At 58.8% G+C, this 21,160-nt stretch overlaps 2 protein-coding genes across 4 annotated transcripts in view; both read left to right on the top strand.

Annotated features, from left to right (window-relative positions):
* Window positions 1-794: 794 nt before the first annotated feature.
* BCAM (basal cell adhesion molecule (Lutheran blood group)) lies at window positions 795-11,544 on the top strand. Of its 2 annotated transcripts, none has more exons than XM_082677877.1 (15): window positions 795-958; window positions 3,301-3,422; window positions 3,987-4,215; window positions 4,313-4,383; window positions 4,613-4,709; window positions 4,801-4,983; window positions 5,507-5,643; window positions 5,910-6,066; window positions 8,042-8,157; window positions 8,260-8,335; window positions 8,564-8,700; window positions 8,881-9,025; window positions 9,114-9,258; window positions 10,165-10,282; window positions 10,376-11,544. In XM_082677877.1, the coding sequence occupies exons 1-15, from the start codon at window positions 877-879 to the stop codon at window positions 10,379-10,381; spliced, it is 1,821 nt and encodes a 606-aa protein (XP_082534003.1). In that variant the 5' UTR covers window positions 795-876; the 3' UTR covers window positions 10,382-11,544. The 2 variants fall into 2 exon arrangements, with proteins under 2 accessions (XP_082534003.1, XP_082534002.1); XM_082677876.1 differs by having other exon boundaries at window positions 797-958; window positions 8,260-8,401.
* A 7,107-nt stretch (window positions 11,545-18,651) lies between these two features.
* The window catches only part of NECTIN2 (nectin cell adhesion molecule 2), a 28,500-nt gene continuing 25,991 nt past the window's right edge, over window positions 18,652-21,160 (top strand). The window contains exon 1 of one of the 2 annotated variants that reach the window (XM_082677610.1): window positions 18,652-18,975. In XM_082677610.1, the coding sequence (XP_082533736.1) occupies window positions 18,885-18,975 (91 nt within the window). In that variant the 5' untranslated portion in view covers window positions 18,652-18,884. The remainder of the gene's footprint in view (window positions 18,976-21,160) is intronic. The other variant, XM_082677609.1, reaches the window with a different exon arrangement.

The raw sequence follows: 21,160 nt of genomic DNA, 5'->3' as shown, positions 1-21,160 counted from the left end.
CATGGCAGGGGCTCATCCCTTCCCTCAGGTGCCCTGGCCTCCTCCCCTCCCCCACTCACCTGCTACTGCCAGCCGGATTCTCTTCCCCTCCCCCCAAAGTTGGGAGGGAGTGAAGGGAAGAGAGAGGAAGGGGGGGTGGCATTCCTGGGATTCCCTGGATGGCGGGAAGAGAGGGAGGGCCCTAAGGAGGAGAGCGGAGGAAAGTGCACCCCACGGCCCCAGTATCTATCACAGAGGCCTGGGCAGACCTGGGATTTGAAGACCATTCGTTACAAGAGATTGAACTGGTGGGTTCCAGGCCACTGGTCAGACAGGAAAGCAGCCTGGCGCACTGGCCACTGGGGAGGCTTCACGGGGCATACTGGGAGAAGCCGTTCTAGGCCTCTGGTCAGGCTGGGGATTGCTGGTTGGACTGGGGAGGCCAGTGCAGGCCACTCGTTGGACCGGGACCAGCTGTTTTAAAACGATGAGGCGAGCCCAGGCCACCGGCCATGGTGAGAACGAGTCCCCCGGTCAGATTGAGGGGGAGAGAGAGGGTCCGCGGTTGTCCATTGAGGTCCCCGCTCGGGACACCGGCTGGACTGGTCGGTCAGGGCACCCGCCGCGGGCGCTGGGCAGCCTGAGCCTGACACCCCGCGGGCTGGGGGCGGAGGGAGCCCCGCTCCCGGCTGAGCGCTGGGAGGTCGTCTCCGGGCAGTGGGAGGTCCTGGCCCCGCGCCCGGCTTTGGGAGGGACGAGGGGGGCCGGGCGGGGCGGGGCGGGGCTACCTGGGGCGGGGCCTCCTCTCTCCAGCCCTGCGGCCGCCGAGCCCCAGCCCGGGCTCAGTTGTTTCCTCCTCTGCCGCCGCGCCCGCCGCCGCCACCCGCCACCTTGAACATGGAGCCCCCGGACGCCCGGGCCGGGGCGCGCAGGGCCCCGCGGCTGCTGGTGCTCGCGCTTCTGCTGGGTGCGCACCGAGGTATGGCTCGGGCTGAGAGCAGGGCGCGACTCAGGGGCGGCCCCTGGGGGACCCCGGGAAGGGAAGAGGGGAGGGGCTTTTACCAACCCAGGAAGCCTAACCTGGGGACCCCAGGGAGGAGGGATATGGGAGCATGGGGTGCCCCTCCCAGTGAGAGACATGGGGACAGCCAGGCAGAGGGGCTGGGGATCCACTGCAGTGGATTAGAGGCGACCTGAGAAGTCGCGGGACCCAAGAGCGCGGGCTCTCCTCTCCCTCCCCTACTCAGACCCTGGGATCTGCCCCCAGAGGTCCAGGCTTTCAGTGGCTGGAGCTTACCCCGGCACAGAAGAGACCAAAACAGATCTACCCGCTCAAAAGTTGTCAAGTTTTGAGAGGGTCAGGGACGCTGTGTCTAGAAACCAACAAGTTACGTGCATTTGAGGGTTCTCCCCCATGTAGCTTCAGAGCCCAGACTCAAAAGGACCCGCCTGCCCCGCCTCCACCTCCATGGGAAAGGGCTGGGGCACCAGCCCTGACAGCGGAACCAAGTGTTTCCAAGTGACAGTGCCCCCTTCCCGGAGGCCCCAGATAATAAAATCCACACACCTGCATGGTGGTGGGAGGAGGGGAGGAGGCCCTGAGGCACTGGCAGCAGAGGGACAGAGAGATGAGAGAACTGGGGTAGAAAGAGATCTCTTCGTCCGCCCTTGCTGTCTGCCGCTCAGACCCAGCCTAGGGTACCAGCGTGGTCCCACCTCCCTCCCAGAGGGCAGGCCTGAGCCACAGGTGGGTGCCTGGGAATCCAGGCCCCTGGCACAAGCATGGCAAGTAGTGGGTCCCCAGGGGCAGAGCTGGGCCAGGCTGGGCGGGGAAGGGACCGGAGGTTCTAAGAATTGAGAGCTCAGGCCAGGATGCCAGCCCAGAGAGTGAAAGAGCCTGCTTTCCCGATGCAAGCAGCTCTATCTGCCAGGATCCTGGGACAGGAGTGCCGGCCCTCAGCTCCCTTCTCCCTTGGGACCCAGGATCCGGGCCCTCAACTCTGTACTGTTCTGAGGTGACACACTGCTCTCTCAAAGAGTCAGAGGGGCCAAGGAGCGGGCAGGGGGCTCGGGCAGGTCTGAGCCAGCCTGTCCCTCCCACATTCCTGAAACCTGCCCAGCCCTGTCCCCCTCACCGCGCCCACACACCCACCCTGCCTCAGCTCCGGCCCAGCCCCAGCCCCAGCCTCCCACTCCTGAGGGAAAGGGCCAGGGACAGGGCCGGGCCACATGGAGACTGAGAGAGACGCAGAGACCGGGAAACTAAGAGATGGAGACCCAGGGGGAGTGACACACCTGCAGAGGCGGCGACTAAGATGAGAGAGAGACGGTTATCCCACAGCACTGTGCCAGGCCCTATGCAAAGTGCTGGAGGCAAAGGAATGAGCCCACCCAGCCCTGCGCTTGAGGGGCGTTCGATCTAGTGAGAAAAGCAAGGACAGACATGATTTGAGCCCAAGAGGATTGAATGGAGGCCGCCGGGGCCCTGGGTGGCCCAGGGGAGGAGCGCTTAGTTCTGCAGGTGAAGGGCGGGATGGAGACAAATGCTGATGGAATCTGAAGCTCAGAGGCGCAGAGATGACAGATGAAGGGAGAGAGGAGCTGGGTCCTGGGTCCTGGGGGAGGGCCGGGGGCCTGGATCCTGGGTCCTGGGGGAGGGCCGGGGGCCTGGATCCTGGGTCCTGGGGGAGGGCCGGGGGCCTGGATCCTGGGTCCTGGGGGAGGGCCGGGGGCCTGGATCCTGGGTCCTGGGGGAGGGCCGGGGGCCTGGATCCTGGGTCCTGGGGGAGGGCCGGGGGGCCTGGATCCTGGGTCCTGGGGGAGGGGCGGGGGCCTGGGTCCTGGGTCCTGGGGGAGGGGCGGGGGCCTGGATCCTGGGTCCTGGGGGAGGGCCGGGGGCCTGGATCCTGGGTCCTGGGGGAGGGGCGGGGGCCTGGGTCCTGGGTCCTGGGGGAGGGCCGGGGGCCTGGATCCTGGGTCCTGGGGGAGGGCCAGGGGCCTGGATCCTGGGTCCTGGGGGAGGGGCGGGGGCCTGGGTCCTGGGTCCTGGGGGAGGGCCGGGGGCCTGGATCTTGAGTCTGAGGGGTGGAGGGGTTGGGGGCCTGGATCTTGGGTCTGAGGGGGGAGGGGCCGGGGGTCTGGATCCTGGGTCTGGGGGAGGAGGGGCTGGGGCTGAGGGAGGAAGGGTTGGGGGCCTGGACTCCTGGGTCTGAGGGCGGAGGTGCTGGGGGCCTGGACTCCTGGGTCCTGGGGGAGGAGGGGCTGTGTCTGGAAGACTACCTACTGGTGGTGGTGGGAGAGAGCTCAGTCGCCCTCCCGCAGGTGCCAAGGCTGAGGTGCGCCTGTCTGTGCCCCCTCTGGTGGAGGTGATGAGGGGGGAGCCTGTCACTCTGGACTGCACCCCTTTGGGGGCCCATGACCATTTCGTGCTGGAATGGTTCCTGGTGAGTGCTGCTGGCTGGGGGCCAGGGGATGCCAGAGGGGAGCCTGAGAGTCGGGGCGCAGTGGGGCTGCAGACGTTCATTCCCTCATCAGAGCCCAAAGGCCCCTAGACGCTCCACCCAGCTGCCTTTCCATTTTGCAGGTGGGGACGTGGAGGCGCAGCAAGGGGGAGGCCCTCTCCAGGGTCCCCTGGTGTCCAGGCACAGCCGAGGCTAGAATGAGGACGTACCCCTCAGAGCGCTGGCTCTTGAGAGAGGACATGTAGAGGCAGACACCCAGAAAGCAAGAGCCTGGGGGGTGGGACCAAAGAGAAAAAGGAAAGAGAGGGGAGAGGGAGACAGGTGGGAACAGAGGGAGATGGAGAAAGAGGGAGCCAGAGAGAGGAAAATGTGACAACAGACAGGGAGCAGGGGTGGGAGGGGTGGAGAGAGGGACAGAGGGACCAGAGAGAGAGAGAGAGAACGTGAGGCAAAGAGATCCACAGAGCAGCAGAAAGAAAGGGACATCGAGGCGGGAGGGCCGGGCTGACCGGGCAGCCCCCAGCTGAGGCGCTCCTCCGCCCACAGGCCGACCGCGCTGGGGTCCGCCACCGCCTGGCCTCAGCCGAGCGGCAGGGCACTGAGCTCCAGGACAAGGTGCACGACTCCCAGGGCCGCAGCCCACCATACCAGCTGGACTCCCGGGGCCGTCTGGTGCTGGCCGAGGCCCAGGTGGGCGACGAGCGGGACTACGTGTGCTTGGTGAGCGCGGGGGCCGCGGGCACCGCCGAGGCCACCGCGAGGCTCAGTGTGTTCGGTGAGTGTCAGGGCCCCCCCCCCACTTGCTGCCCTGGGAAGGGGCAGGCCGGTGAGAACCCCGGGAAGGGGCTCCTCACATGACATCTCTCCCGTAGCGAAACCAGAGGCCACCGAGGTCTCCCCCAACAGAGGGACACTGTCTGTGATGGAGGATTTCGCCCAGGAGGTACCTCGGGCCACACCTTGATTCTAGGGTTCTGGGGGCGGAGAGGGCTGGGGACCTGGTCTCCAGCATCCTAAGGGCAGGAGGGGCTGGAGGCTTGGGCTTCCTAGTCTGAGGAATAGGGTGCTGGAAGCTGGACTCCTGCATCTGGCTGGGGAGAAACCCTAAGGGAGGGGGACCCAGACTTCAGGGTCCTGGCTCCGAGCCCATTGCGGGCCTGTGTCTGCCCCAGATAGCCACCTGCAACAGTCGCAATGGGAACCCGGCCCCGCAGATCACGTGGTACCGGAACGGGCAGCGCCTGGAGGTGCCCATGGAGGTGAACTCCGGTGAGCGTGCGGGAGCCCAGCTAGACTCCCTGGGGGCTGCGGCAGAACGGGGCCGGGCTGGCTGACCCCCTCGTCCCTCCCTCTCTCCCAGAGGGCTATATGACCAGCCGCACAGTCCGGGAGGCCTCGGGCCTGCTGTCTCTCACCAGCACCCTCTACCTGCGGCTCCACAAGGCCGACCGGGACGCCAGCTTCCACTGCTCCGTGCACTACCGCCTGCCCACGGGCCGGCACGGCCGCCTGGACAGCCCTTCCTTCCACCTCACGCTGCACTGTGAGTCCGTGCCGGCCTCTGACCGCCCTGACCTTGGACTCTACACCTCACTGTGGCCTGACCCTCCAGGCAGACCCATGAACCGCCACTCCCCTCTGACCTTCCACTCCCTTAGCTCAGTTCGTACTGGCTTCTGGCCTTTGACCTCTGAGCTCAAATGGTAGCACGAGCCCCACCCTGACTTCTGACGCCCCCCATAGCACCCTGAACCCCACGGAGTTTCATGACTAAACGTTGTGCCCCATCCTTTCACACCACATTGGATCCCCTGAATCTCACATTGACCTGTCACTCACACCGACCTCTGACCCTTGACCTGTTCTCTCAGCCTATCTCAACCTCTGACCTCGGGTCCCTGATCTCAGAATAAGTGCGAACCTGAGCCTTGAAAGATAGAACCTCAAAAAAAAAAAAAAAAGAAAGAAAGAAAGATAGAACCTCTAACCTTTCACTGACCTCTCTCCCTTAATCCAGCCCTACCTTTTACAGTTGACCCTTTTCATGAGTCTGCCCTTTCCCTTAGATCCCACGGAGCACGTGCAGTTCTGGTTGGGCAGCCCGTCCACTACTGCAGGCTGGGTTCGCGAGGGTGACTCTGTCCAGCTGTTCTGCCGGGGGGATGGCAGCCCCAACCCGGAGTACACGTTCTTCCGTCTTCAGGTAACTCACCCCATCATGCCCTTGGAACCGCCAACCTCTGACCTCTGCAACATACTCACCTGCACCAACTTCTGACCTTTCACGCGGGTGGTGCCTGGCTTAGCAGGGCACCTGTCCGGTGACCCAGGAGCTATCAGGACCTCTGAGCTCTGATCTGAGAGAGTCCTGACTCACCGTGATGCCTGACTTGGATGACCCCTGACCTAGCATGACCCTGCCAGCCTAAGGCATCTCCTGAACCAGGTTCCTCATTCCTGGTCCCCCAGGACAAGCAGGAGGATGTGCTAAAAACAAATCTCGAGGGGAACTTGACCCTGGAAGGGGTGCAGCGGAGCCAGAGCGGGACCTACGGCTGTAGGGTGGAAGACTACGACGCTGCCGAGGACGCAGAGCTCTCCAAAACCCTGGAGCTACATGTGGCCTGTGAGAGCCCCGGGAAGGCGGGAGGGGGTACCTGGCACCAGCCACCTCCTCACCCTCACCCCTCCGCGGCCTGCCTCCAGCCCTTTCTGTGGTCCCTGCCCTGGTCCAGATGCCCCAGGCCCCTCCAGTCTCCCACACAAGGCAGCCAGAGAGCCCTTTCCAAAGCATAAACACCTGACCTTCCCCTTCTTGGAACCTGCCATGGCTCCCCAGTGCTCTCGGGAGAAAATCCACATGCCTCACCATGGCCTTCGAGGCCCACCTGGCTGGCCTCACCTTCGGCGGACCCTTCTTCCGGCCAAGGCATTCACCCCATCACACCACAAGCTCCTCTCCTCTTTCCTACGATAACTCCCCATCCTCTCTACCATCCATTCCGGATCAATCTCATGGGTCCCAGTCTTCTAAGAAGCCTTCTCTGTCCACCTGCACCCAAGCCCTGTGTGAAGGCTCTGTCCCTCCTCCACGCTCCTCCCACCTCCCTTCCTGGGGCTAGACCCAGTGCCAGATGTTAGGGACAGCTCTGTGAACAAGACAGCCCAGTCCCTGCCACCACAGAGCTCCAGGTCCGGTAGGGGAGACAGATGGTAAACACTGAACAAGACACTTTGAGTAGCAATCCTGCGTCTACAGAGACTAACACAGAGGGATGGGATAAGGAATTGCCCGGCGAGAGGGGATTATTTTAGATCGGGGGTGTTGAAGGCTGCGTCCCTAGGAAGCAGATTCTGACTACAGGCAGGAAACTTACGGGGAGCGCCTTGGGATCCACACCTATTGGGGGGTGGGGAGGGGAAGGAAGCAGGATTGGGCAGGGGGGGAAGTTGGGCTTCAGTCTAAGGAAGACCTCGGTCGGTCCCGCAGGGCACTTGCAGGCTGGGATATCCCCAGTTGGGGCGTGGGGGCCGGGCCTTTATACCGCCCACGTCAACCCATTATTGGATGTGGGCTGCCTGGGGGAGGAGGGGACATGACCTTGAACGAGGGGCTCTCTGAGGCTCAGGCAGTTTCCAGAGCCGGCTGACAGCTGAGGGCTGACAGCTGACACCCTTCTCAACAGCTGGGGGAACAAATCCTTCAGTGCCGAAGGGGAAGCCTGAGTGTCCACAACAGAGGGTCAGAGAGGCCTCTCTGAGAAGGGGGAATTTGAGTAGGAAACCAAAGAATGGAATCAGAAATACAAAGAGCCAGAAAAAGAGCATTCCAAGCCAAGGAAACAGCACATGCAAAGGCCCTGAGGCAGGACCCAACTTGGCATGTACTGTAGAACAACAGGGAGAGAATAGGGTAGCTGGAGCTCCTGGGATAAGGGGGGAGGGTGGGAGATGAGGTTGAAGCAGTGGGCAGGGTCGACCAGGCAGAGTCTTTTGGCTTCATCAAGGAATGTGGCCTTGATGCCCACGGTACTGGGGAACCACCGCAGGATTTTAAGCAGAGGCAAGGGCTGACCAGTGTGTGTTCTGAAAAGATCCCCCTGGCTGCTCAGCAGAGGATGGACCAGAGAGGATAAGAGTCTTGCCCAGTAGGGAGACCAGTGAGGAGGTGACTGCAGCCATGAAGGCAGTTGGACCCTGGGGTCAGAGATGGAAAGAAGGGAGAAGATCCATTTGTGGGGCGCGGCGCAGAGCAGAGAAATATTTGCTAAAAGGATGGGTAGTACAGAGGAGAAGGCCAGGGTGTGGGTGGTAAGTCAAAGAAGGAGCGCCTCACACCTCCAAGGTTATCCATTAACCTTGGGCCCAGACATCAGCTCTGGAGGCAAGTGGCCGAGGTGGGCATGTATTTTGGAGTTAGATTCCTAGATCTGGGCTCCAGGGCCTGGCTGGGAGAGTGGAGAGTTCATGGCGCTGGGGAGAACTTGGCGTTCTCTGCTGACGATTGTCCGTTCACGTCTGCACCCCCAACAGCCCTGGAGAGTCCCTAGCCGAGTGGGTGAGGGTCCGGGGAAGGTGACAGTCTGTACCCCCCCCTCCAGACCTGGACCCCCTGGAGCTCAGCACTGGGGAGGAGCTTTCCTTACCCCTGGGCAACAGCACAGCCGTGAACTGCTCCGTGCGAGGCCTGCCCACCCCAGCCCTACGCTGGACCAAGGTGAGAGGGAAAGACATCCCCCCAGCACAAGATACCCCCGCTCCCATCGACCCCTCCCTTCTCTCACGGCCGGCCTGACCTTCTCTTTCTCTCCCCACCCAGGACTCGGTACCCCTGGGGGACAGCCCCACGCTCTCCCTCCGCTCCGTCACCTTCGATTCCGCCGGCACCTACACGTGTGAGGCCTCCTTGCCCACGGTCCCTGTCCTTAGTCACACCCGAAGCTTCGAGTTGCTGGTCCAAGGTTTGGGGGCGGCAGAACAGGGGTCGTGTGGGAGAGTGGGGGGCCAGGACCAAGCAAGACAGGGTCCACAGCTGGTCCTTCTCTCTCTCCTCGTTCTCTCTCCCTCTGTCCCCTTCCCCGGGGTGCCTCCCGCTCACCTCCTTCCCACCCCACCACCCGCAGGCCCACCGGAGTTAAGGGCAGAGGAGACTCAGCCCAAGGCAGAGGGCGGCTGGAGGGAAGGAAGTGAAGTCAGGCTGACCTGCTACGCACGCGGCTACCCAGAGCCCAAACTCAGCTGGAGCCAGTTGGGCGGCAGCGTAAGGGACCCTCCTCTGCATCCCGAACCCTCTGGCACCCTCCCCAAGTCCCTGCCCCCCAACGGTCCAAGCACTGTGTGTCACCCACCCCACGCCCCTTCGCCGACCACTTCCTCTTCACCTGTGCCCTCACCCGAGCCCTTGGCCCCGTGGGCCCAGGCCTGACACGAGCCTCCACAGCTAGCAGAGCCAGCCCCCGGAGGCCAGGGCTGGGTGAGCAGCTCCCTGACCCTGAAGGTGACCAGTGCCTTGAGCCGAGATGGCGTCTCCTGTGAGGCCTCCAACCCCTACGGGAGCGACCGGCACGTCTTCCACTTCGGCACTGGTGAGTGACCGCAGTGGGGGGACAGGAGCCGGGTGCGGGGCAGACAGCGCTGCTGGCTGACCGCCTCCCCCTCCGTCCTGCCCCGCAGTGGCCCCCCAGACCTCCCAGGCTGGAGTTGCGGTCATGGCCGTGGCCGTCAGCGTGGGCCTACTGCTCTTCATCGTGGCCGCCTTCTACTGCATGAGACGCAAGGGGCAACCCGGCTGCTGCCGGCGGGGGGAGAAGGGATCTCCGTGAGTGGCGTGCCACCTTGAAATTGACCTCTCGAACCCAGCTCTGACCTCACCCCCAACCTCTACCCCAAACCAACCACATCCCCAACTCCAGCTCCGTCGCCAGTAAGGTGCCGTCCCATCTCCAACCTCAGAGCTGATGCATGACCATGCCCTCCCCCATCCTCATCCCCAGCTACAGCCCCACCCAACCCATAAGCACCTCCCGACCCCCCCAAGCCCACCTTAACCCCAGTCCCATCCCCCGTCTCATCCCCACCTCTGATCCCAACCCCAACCCATAACTATGCCCAAACCCACCCCAACCCCAGTTTAACCCCATCTGTACCCCAGCCTCCTCTGCCGCGACTCCAACCCCAAACCCAGCCCATAACCGTCACCAAACCCGTCCCCGTCTAACCTCCATGTCTCCATCCTCAGCCCTGACACATAAACATCCCCATCTCCAACCCCAATCCTGACCATGCCCCTAACCTCACCCCACACTCCAGCTTCCTGTCCATCCCCAGCCCCTCCCCCAGCCGCATCCTCAACTCCAGCCCGTACCCAGCACCAAAGGCAGCTTCAGCCACATGCCCATCCCCAAGGCCCCCCTGCAAACCCCATCCCGTTCCCATTCCTAGCTCCGAACCCATCCCCATCTGACCTCATCTCCAAGCGCAGCCACATGGCCGCCCTCGGCTCCAGTCCACAGCCATCCCCACACCCATCCGACCCCAGCAACATCACCAGCTCCAACTCCAACAGCATCTTCGACCGTGGCCTCAGCCTATACCCAACCCCAGTGCCTCCTACCCCATCCCGACCGTTCCCACCCGTCCCCAAGTCCATCCCCATCCAACACACGCCGTGCCCAGCTCTTTCCCTGGCCGTGACCACCTCCAACATGCTGCCTCCTCCCACTAGGCCACCTGGGGAACCTGAGCTGAGCCACTCGGGGTCAGAGCGGCCGGAGCAGACGGGCCTTCTCGTGGGGGGTGCCTCTGGAGGAGCCAGGCATGGGAGCAGGGGCTTTGGAGATGAGGTGGGTGAGGGCCTGGGCACCCTGGTGAGAGGGGAGTGCCGGGGGTGGCACAGCCTCTATGAGCCCAGGCTGACCCCTCCATCTTCTCCCCAGTGCTGAGCCTGAGGACCTCCCAGAGGCAGTCACTGAACCCGACCTGGAGTTGCGGGCACCAGAAAACCAGCCCTGCCCACGCCTCCGCCTGCCCCCGCCTTCCCGGCTTCCCCTCATCCCTCTCGGGCCCTCCCTTCCTTCCTCTGTAGGCTGGGCAGGGACCACAGCAGCCCTACCGCTGCTGGGAGGGAGGAGACCTTCCTCCAGGGAGTATGACTCTCCCAGGCCCCAGAATAGCTCCTGGACCCAAGCCCAAGGCCTGGCCTGGGACGAGACTCGAGGGTCGGCTGGCCGGGGCTATTTTTACCTCCTGTCTCCACTGCTGGTCCCCCCACCTGACGTCCTGCTGCAGAGTCTGACACTGGATCCCCACCTCACCCCCCACCCCTGCCCTCGCCCCCTCATCTGTGGACACTGGAGTCTGGAATAAATGCTGTCTGTCACGTGGACACCATCCTGTGGCCAGAGCCTCCTCCGGGGGATGAAAGGGGAAAGAGGCGCAGGTGATGTTCCCCTCCCCCCTGGCCCTCCCGCCCCCTTGCTGCACCTCGGGAGAATCTGATGTCACGGAGAAAGAAATGAGAGAGAGAGAGAGAGAAAGAGGCGACTCAGCTGGATGCGGGTGGAGGAGAGAGGTGCTGGGGGTCCAGAGGGAGGTGAGCCTGGCCCCTGAGGACCAGTGCCTATTTGCGGGGTGGGGTGCCGCCCCCTTAAGTAAAAGTTCCCAGTCTCTCTTGCCAGAGACCCAGGGGAATTGAAGTTTCCAGAGGAAAAGCTCTCTCTGAGCCGTAGAGTGGGTGGAATTAGGGATTTAGCTGTCTACTCTGAGGGTGGCCTGGTGCCAGCAGTTGAGGACTCCCTGGGGGAGGAGGGGTGACTTGGAGGAACCCCAGTGAAGGGGCCTGGGGCAGAGAGAAGAGAGGGTAGAAACGGCAAGGCCAGCTAGAGAGACTTACTGAGGCAGAGGAAGAGGGATTTGAAAGGAGGATAGAGAGGCTTAAGGGGAGGTAGAGGGATGGACTGGGGCGGCTCAGAGAAGAGGGAGAGCCATTGAGTCAGACAGAGATTTGGGGAGAGAGGCAAAGACAGACTAATACAGGCATACCTTGGACCTATTTCCAGTGCAGTTCCAGACCACGGCAATAAAGCAAATATCACAATAAAGCGTGTCACATGAATTGTTTGGTTTTCCAGTACATGTAAGTTATGTTTGCATTATACTGTAGTCTAGTAAGTGTGCAATAGCGTTATGCCAAAAAAAACAATGTGCGACTTCCCTGGTGGCGCAGTGGCTAAGAATCCGCCTGCCAATGCAGGGGACATGGGTTCAAGCCCTGGTCAGGGACGATCCCACATGCCGCGGAGCAACTAAGCCCGTGCGCCACAACTACTGAGCCTGCGCTCTAGAGCCCGCGAGCCACAACTACTGAAGCCCACGCACCTAGAGCCCGTGCTCCACAACAAGAGAAGCGACCGCAATGAGAAGCCCGCGCACCACAACGAAGAGTAGCCCCCGCTCGCCGCAACTAGAGAAAGCCCGTGCACAGCAACGAAGACCCAATGCACCCAAAATAAATAAATAAATTTATTTTAAAAACCAAAAAAACAATGTACATACCTTAACTAAAAAACACATTCTTGTTAAAAACACTAATCATCATCTGAGCCTTCAGTGAGTCCCAGCAGTCACATCAAAGATCACTGATCACAGATCACCATAACAAACAGAATAACAATGAGGAAGTTTGAAATATTGCAAGAATTATCAGCAGAGACAGGAAGCGAGCCAAGGCTGTTGGGAAAATGGCGCCAACAGACTCCCTCGACACAGGGTCGCCACGAACGTGCAGTTTGTGAAAAATGCAGTATCTGGGAAGCGCAATAAAGCAAAATGCCATAAAGAGAGGTAGACCTGTAGAGACAAAGACAGAAACACAAAACTGGGATTCAGAGAGAGCCTTCCAGTTAGAAAGGAAGAGAAAAAATGTTTGAAAGGAACAGCTCCGAAGCAGGAGGAGGGGGCTGGGGAGGGCGGGGGCGGACGGACATGTGTGACTTTGGGCAAGTGACTTCACCTCCCTGAGTCCATCAAATGGAGATAAATCACACTTGGGCCATGGATGGCCACTGTGAGAAGTGAGAGCAGCCATCCCTGTGCAATGCATGCTGGGAGGTCTCTGCAGGTGACCCCACCCCCTGTCATCAGTTTACTCAGCCACGAAGTGGACCAGGTGGGATCTGTGGCCGTGCGAAGTTGGAGCCACGTGAAGTTGATGCTATGGGAGCCTCCTTGTAGGCAACTGAGCAGACGCCCAGAGGCCCCAGAGCAGAAGAGCTCACAGTGGCCGAATAAAGGTGCTCAAATCCCATGGTTTATTGAATCAGATTAAAACAATCGTGAGAAGCAAGCGAGTTGGGGCGCAAGCCATCAAAGGGCCCCCTACCTGACCTCTGGTGTCCATATGGCTCTCTTGTCCTTTCACTGTGGTGTGGTCTCCATGCCCAGAGTCGAGGGGGAGCCAGGAGGCTCTGCACCCAGAAGACGCCAGGGCCACATGGGGGCAAATGCACTCGGCCACACCTGCAGCTGGAGGAATATGTGCTTGGTGGCCATGGCTTTTACCTGCATGACATACGTGGGCACAGGACTCACCAAGCAGAGCGAGAGTCACCAGCGAGAAATACCTTAAGGACTCTCAGATACTTGGGGCTTACTCGATCTTTCCATCCTTCCCCTCTACGTTCAGCTCACTTTTTTAATCCAAGTATAGTTGATTTACAATGTTGTGTTAGTTTCTGCTGTACAGCAAAGTGATTCAGTTATACATATATATACATTCTGTTTCATATTCTTTTCCACTATGGTTTATCACAGGATATTGAATAGAGTTCCCTTGGACCTTGTTGTTTATCCATTCTATATGTAATAGTTTGCGTCTGCTAATCCCAAACTCCCAATCCATCCCTCCCTCCCCAGCTGAATATTCTTTTTTAAAAAAAATACAGCAGGGCTTCCCTTGTGGCGCAGTGGTTAAGAATCCACCTGCCAATGTGGGGGACACAGGTTCGAACGATGGTCCGGGAAGATCCCACATGCCGTGGAGCAACTAAGCCCGTGCGCCACAACTACTGAGCCCGTGTGCTGCAACTACTGAAGCCCGTGTGCCCAGAGCCCGTGATCCGCAACAAGAGAAGCCACCACAATGAGAAGCCCGTGCACCGCAACGAAGAGTAGCCCCCCCACCCCGCTCACTGCAACTAGAGAAAGCCCTCGTGTAGAAATGAAGACCCAATGCAGCCAAAAATAAATAAATAAAATAAAAATACAGCAGACACACATAAAAATCATAGGGTGGTTGGGAGAATTTGATAACTGTGGAAAGTGTTTGGTACAAAGCCTTGCACAGAGCATGTGTTCATTATTATTATTGTTATTATTATTATCATATCATCATTAATGGAAAATGGAGGGACAGAAAGAAAAGCAAGGAAGGGACCAGGTGGAGAGAGGTACCACTCTAAGGACAGATATTGGTGAAGGGGGATTTGGGGAGCTGGAGAGGGAGTGAACAGATGGCTGGGGGAGGGGAGAAAGGGGACCCCAGGGAGGAAGGGGTGCTCTGCCCAGCACCTGGTCCCCGAGTTAATGAAGGGAGGGTCCTGGCCTGTCTCCCAGTAGGGCATATATTTGCATAAGGTCCCTTATCTGCATGGCATCCCAGGCAATTTGCATACAGATGGTATCCTGTGCCCTCCTCAGTCTGACCCCTCCTCCCACCTTGGCCACGGGTCTGGTGGAAGGGGAGAGGGGGAGGAATGAACCACCAGGATCTGGGGCTCCAGGAAGTGAAGGCAAGTTTGGAGTGGACTCCCCTTGCTCCTCAACTTTCTGTGGCTCCCTATTGCTTTCAGGACCTGCTAAGGTGTTGCCCCTCACACACCCACTGCTCTCTCTCTCACACCTTGTGCCTTTGTGACTTTACTATTCCTCCCACCTGGAACGTCCTTCCTCGTTTTCTCCAGCTGTAACAAGGCTTGCCTGTCCTTCAAAGCCAGGACATCTTGAAGAATTCTGACAAGTTTTCACTCCCTGTTCCTTGCCCTTGGAACTTTACCGGAATTTGTGCCACCTCTGGACTCGTGCAGATTTTATTAGTAAAGATATGCTTCGTTGCAAGTGACAAAAAACTGAAGCCAGAAAGTTGTGTAAGTGAAAAGGGAAAATTATTCACTCATATAACCAGGAAGATCAAAGGCAAAGGCTGACTACCTTCAGGCATAGCTGGATCCAGGGGCTCAAATAGTCTCATCAGAAAACTGTCTTTTTCTTTTTTTTTATAAGGGAGGTTTATCCTTTTTTTTTTTTTTAATTTATTTTTGGCTGCATTGCGTCCTCATTGCTGCAAACAGAGGCTACTCTTCGTGGCGGTGCGCAGGCTTCTCATTGCCATGGCTTCTCTTGTTGCAGAGCACGGGATCTAGGCACGTGGGCTTCAGTAGCTGTGGCACACGGGCTTGGTTGCTCCACGGCATGTGGGATCTTCCCGGAACAGAGCTCAAACCCGTGTCCCCTGCATTGGTAGGTGGATTCTTAACCACTGCGCCCCCAGGGAAACCCAGAAAGCTGTCGTTTTCCATTTCTCAGCTCTGCTGTCCTCCATGCACGGACAGGGTCTTTTGCCTCTGGAGGCATCTATAGTACCAGATTTCTACCCTACAAGTTTAGCAACCCCCATCAAAAGAGGGTGTCCCTTTCCTATTAGTTCAAGCAGAAGTCTCAGGGCTAATTCTTATTGGTCAGGAATGGGCCCCACCCCCATCACTGAACCGATCCCTGTGGCCAGGGGATCGAATGCTCTGATTGGCCAGGACTGGCCAGGCTCACTCTGAACCAGAAGGGCTTAGTATGGAAGAGGTTACTGGGCGGGTAAAATACTTGGCATCAACTCCCCAGCTCCATCAGGAAGCCTTTGGCCCTGTGCCCCTACCTCCTGGTGGTTATGGCTCTTCAGTGAACTGTCACCTCTGAAACTCCTTGACACTGGAAATAAACTCCCCAGGTATGAGACCCACCCAGTCATTTGTCAACAAACACACAGGCAGTGCTCAACCTTATCCATGTGACCGGGGCCATGAAACTCTAGCCTACCACCCTCCTGGGCTCACCCCAGCTCACAAAGAATAGCCAGGAGACAGCTGAGCACGCTCCTTGACAGACCAGGAGAAGAATGGGTGCTAAGGGGGGCTTCCTGGAAGAAGTCTCCCTGGGGACTGGTTATTTTATTCAAGGGAGAAATGGGGGAAGGGAGAGAATTTTACAAAGCAAGTTAGTAGCAAAGATGGCACTAACCCAAGAGATCCTGGCCTTAGTCTGGCCCCAGATGGGGAGAAGACAGAGAGTTCTAGAGAGAATTTATTATGTACCTACAGTAGTTCTCCCTTATTTGTGGAGGGTATGTTCCAAGACCCCCAGTGGAAACATAGATTGTACTGAACCCTACATATACAATGTTTTTTCCTATACATACATCCCTGTGACAAACTTTAATTTATAAATGAGGCACAGTAAGAGAATATCTGAATTGCCAGCATCTTTTTTTTTTTTTGGCCACGCCCTGTGGCATGAGAAATCTTATTTCCCCCACCAGGGGGCGAACCCGTGCCCCCTGCAGTGGAAGCATGGAGTCTTAACCACTGGACCGCCAGGGAAGTCCCCAGCATTGCTATTCTTGTGCTTTGGGGCCATTATTAAGTAAAATAGGGTTACTTGGACATAAGCACCGCGATACCGCCGCAGTCGATCTGATAGATCTGATAACAGAGACGGCTACTAAGTGACTCACAGGCAGGTAGTGTATAAGTGAGGATATGCTGGACAAGGGGATGATTTACGACTAGGGCTCGAGACTTCATCACGCTACTCAGAATGATTTAAAACCAACGAAGTGGGCTTCCCTGGTAGCGCAGTGGTTAAGAATACGCCTGCCAGTGCAGGGGACACAGGTTCGAGCCCTGGTCCGGGAAGGTCCCACATGCCATGGAGCATCTAAGCCTGTGCGCCACAACTACTGGAAGCACCACAATGAAGAGTAGCACCCGCTCGCCGCAACTAGAGAAGGCCCGCCTGCAGCAACAAAGACCCAACGCAGCCAAAAATAAAAAAAAAAAAATTAAATTAAAAAAAAAAGATGAAGTTTTATTTCTGGAATTTTCCATTTGATATTTTCAGACTGTTGTTGACTGTGGGGTAACTGAAAACGCAGATAAGAGGGGACTACTGTATTTGTCCAGCTGGCCTCACACCAGCCTAGTGTCGAGTCTGAGAAACACATTATGGGGAGCTCCCAGTCTGCTACTTCCTTGCTGGGTAGCGTGGGGCAAATGATCACTCTGTGTTCTGTGTACTTTTCAGTGAAATGGGGATCATAAGTGTCCCCTTCACGGGATTCTTGTGCGGAATTAACTGACAAGTAGCAAACCCTTTGACTTTGGGTCCAGTCACTTCAGCTCTCTTTGTGCCTCAGTTTCCTCATCACACAGGGTGCTGTGGGGGTTATTTGAGATAATACTTGTAGCGCACTTGGATCAGTGCCTGGCACATAGTAAGTGCTAAATACATTTATTAATAGCATTTTTACCAAGACGTGAATGCCAGTCAGTAAGAGTCTCCACCATGTAAGATCTTGCCCTTCTGAAGGGAAAAACTCAGGTGCGTGGCAGGTGGGAAGAGAGGACAAGTCTATGGGGGTCCTCCTGGTAGGGCAAGAAGCTCCCAAGCATCTGCCCCCAGCTGATCAGCTCCTTTTCAGAGGAACTGGAACGGAGGGATTTCAGGCGCTCGGTGGCATCCCCTCCCTCGGCCTCCTGTTTCCCGCCCTCGTCCCTACACGCTGGGCGGCCTCACCAGCTCCCCCGGGCAGTCCAAGGAATGTGAAGAGGTAGGTGGGGGTGGGGAGGAGCGGGAGCCGCCGGGGAGAGACAAAGGGGCCGAGTCAGAGCCAGAGACACAAAGACGCGAGGAGGCTGGGAAGATAGAAGTGGGACAAGGACACGGGGAGGGACCAGCGGAGTCTGGAGGCCCGATCCTAGCCCAGCCCCGCAGGGCCAGCGGAGCGCCAGGGGTGGTCTGTGCTGCCCCCTGGCGGAAGGCTGCGGTAAGGAGACGGTGCGGACCAGATGCAGGAGAGGACTGGGGAATGCAGGGAGCGAGAGAGAGGTCAAGAGAGACGCAGAGAGAAACAAGAGATACCGAAAGAGACACAGAAACCCACAGAGAGACAGAGGGACAGAGAAAGACAGAGATAGAAACATACAGAGAGACACAGACGCAGAGAGAGACACAGATGCAGGGAGCGAGAGAGACAGAAACACAGAGAACAAAGTCAAAGGGATGGAAAGAGACAAGGAACCAAGTGACACAGAAACAGTGATCGAAAAAGACACCAGGAAGAAAGAGACCAGAAACACTAAGAGACACGGAAACGTGAAGACTGAAAGACCCAGAGATAAACACAGGGACGGAAAAAGAGGCAAAGATAGACACAAAAACAGAGACACTAAAAGAGACAGAGAGAAATCTAAAAAGAAACGACTCCCAGAGTCGCAGGCAGAGATTGAAAAAGATGAAGATAGGCTGAGAGGCGTACAGACCGGAGAGACAGTGGCCCCGGGGAGAGAACTGGGGAAGTCTCGAGGCGGGGAAGGGGGTGGGGGTGGGCTCTCAGCGTGGGGGCGGGGCTCCAGAGGGGCGAACCTATGAGAATCCACGTGCCTCACGCGGGTGTGACGAGACGGCCAGGACTAATACTGAAGGGGGCGGGGTTAGGACTTTGGGCGGGACCGAGGCCAGGGTATACTTAGCTCCTGGGAAGGGGTGGGGCAGACTACCTGGAGAACGAATGGGAGAGGCCGTGTTGGGGGGCGGGGCTTCACGGAGGCGGGACGTTCGGAAGCCCCTAACCGTACCCCGTTAGACAGGGGGCGGGGCGCGAGGACAACCTCTGGTGTAAAGGGGCGTGGCTAGAACACTAAGGGGCGGGGTTTGAACGCTAAGAGAAGGCAAAGATAGAATTCTGGGACAGGGGGGCGGTGACCAAAGAAACCTGGGAGGGGCGGACAGAGAATCCTGAGGAGCAGCGGGTGTAGGTAGAATCCTACGACAGGGAGGGAGAGGAATGCTGGGGGGCGGGGCGGGAGTGGAATCCCAGGAGGGGGCGGGGTCAGACCAGCATGAGGGGGCGTGGCCCGAGCCTAAGAGCGGCTCGGTGCCCGGGGGAAGAAGGGGGTGGGTCCTGTGACGTCAACGAGTCCGAAGCCAGAAAGAAGCCGGGGGCCGGGGGCGCTGAGCCGGGAGAACCGGACCGCGAGAGCAGAGACGGGAGAGCAGAGCGCGGCGGGAGCCAGCCGGGAGCCGAAGCCACTCAGGCACCTGCGCGTCTGCCCAACCGATCGGCGCACGCAGAGTGGCCTGCAGGTCCCCGCCTGGGCCCAGTCCCTCCCCGGGCCCCCCATGGCCCGGGACGCAGCCCTCCCGCCGTCGAAACTGTCGCCGCTGAAGCTGCCTCTACTGCCATTGCTGCTGCTACTGCTCCGGGAAACCGGTGAGAGACCGCAGGCGCCTCCCCGCCGCGCGCGAACCCATCCCCTTCCCTACCCCCAGCAGGAGAGTGGCGATGATGAGGCGAGACCACCCCCCTTTCCTTCACCCAGAGTTGGGAGTCTGAGGCCCGGGGAGAATTGAGGGCAGGGAGCCAGATGCCGAGGTCCTCGAGAGGGGCGGGGAGCTCGGACTTTGGGTCCCTTAGAGGGCCAAGAGTGATAATTCGGGCGACCTGGGGAAGGGCCTGCGAGCTCCAACCCCGAGCCCGAGAGTGCTAAAGGCTCTGACTCCCGGGCCCCAGAAAAATTAGGGGCTGAGGGCTCTATCTCTTGGGTCCCAGGAAGAATGAAGGCTAGGGGCTCTGTCTACTGGGGTCCTGGTAGAATTGGGGTCAGGAAGGGCTCAAACTTGTGGGTTCCAGACTGTGAGCACGGGGCTCTGTCTCCTGGGTCCCAGACAGAATTGGGGGGAGGGGAGGGCAAAAGGCCCTGTCTCCTGGGCTCCAGATTTAATTGTGGGCATTGGAATGTCTCCTGAGATTCAGACATAAATGTGGGCAGAAACCCTGACTCTTGGGTTATAGATATAATTAAGGGCCGGAGACCCTGTCTGGAAGCTGGAGGCTCGGTCGGCTGTGTCCCAGGTAGATTAAGGAGGCCGAGTCCCGCCGGCTGGGACACTTCCCTTTCCTTGAGAGCCGTCGGCGGGGCATCCCTGGGGAAGTTTTCCGGGTTTCACTTTCGCCGAGCCAGGGCAAGGCGGGGGCGGGCGCTCTCCTGGCTCCCGGTCCCGGACTCCCGGTTTCGGGACCTTATCTTTCCTCTAGTCGCGCCTTTGTCCTAGGAACCGCAGCGGGAGGTGGACGCGAAGAGATGCCGCCCTAATCCGCTGTCTCTCCCTCTGCTCGGCCCACCCCCCGCCTCCCGTTTCCCCCACCTCCCGTAGGGGAGGGGTGCAGCCCCGGGAGAGGGAGGGGATGGGAGGAAGCAGGTGAAGGAGGCTCTGGCCCCGCCCCTTTGCAGGTGACCCGGCTGTTTATTCCCAGCTAGAAATTCAGGATACTGGAGTTTCCCAAAGGTTTGCCAGAAACTACGGAGGGAGCTTGCGGGACCCCTGGTCTTTTTTTCCCAGCATGTGTCTGAATTGTCTCCCAGCCTTGACCCAGAACTTTGTACTGACTCTTCCATCGCCTGCCTCTCCCTCTGTGTCAGAAATAGGGAGATAAAGTCAGAACCTGCCACCTCTGTGAGAATGCTCAGAATCCACCCGTCCTTGGGCCAGACATTGACTTGGTGCGTGATCTCATGGAAGGCTCTTGATCACCCTGGGAGACAGGTCCAGTTCCTGTTCCCATTTTGCAGATGAGGAAACAGAGGCTTGGAAAGGGCAAGCCACCTTCCCAGGGCCCACAGCCAGTCTGCAGATTTCAGAGCCTTTCTTGCCTCTGCCCCGCCTGGTGGGCTTCAGAAAGTGTTTCTGAGCCTCCATTTCCTCCTTTGGAAAACTGAGATAATTCCTTCCCTGCGGGGCCATTGGGGGAATCTAGAGGTCCCACTAGTCCCGGGGGGGGGGGGGGCGGGGAAGCTCTTAGCACCTGAGGAGGAGGTCTTCCCCTTTCCTGACCCTCCATCCTTGTGCCTTTTCTCTCTGCTCTCCCTCCCCTCCTTCCCTCACTTTCTCTCCCCGCTTCCTCTCTCCATTTCTCACCCTCTCCCTCTGCTCCTCTGGCTCTCTAATCTCTCTCCAAGCTCTTTCTCTCCTCCTTTCTTGCCCTCTCTCTCCCCTTTCCATCCATCTCTGTTTCCCTGTCCCTGGCTCCTCTGCCTTCCCCCTCCTTGGCCTCCACGGAATGAGGGTGCACCACCTGGGCTTCCTGCTGTGGCTGCCCTCCCCAGTCCTCCCAGCTTTCACTGCTCATCCATGTCAGCCAGGCAGCCCCACGGTAGCGGAGGGGGATGGGAGGACAGGGGACTGCCCGCCTGCTGTCTCTTCTTGTTAAGGAAGGGGGACTGGACAGGGGAGAAGTAAGGGTGGGTCTGCTCACATCCTAGGGGGAGGAGAGGGGAGAGAGGGATACAGGGAGAGGCTGGAGATAAAGGGATGGGGACAGAAGCCAATAGAAGGAGGGCATCGGAAACAAATTTAGGGATGGGGTCAGAGACACATACAGGAATGGAACCGAGAGA

The sequence above is a fragment of the Grampus griseus genome (genome assembly GCF_964374135.1).
Source record: "Grampus griseus genome assembly, chromosome: 19".
NCBI lineage: Eukaryota > Metazoa > Chordata > Mammalia > Artiodactyla > Delphinidae > Grampus > Grampus griseus.
Note: the sequence above shows the minus strand (reverse complement) of the source record. Positions and strands in the feature narration are given on the sequence as shown.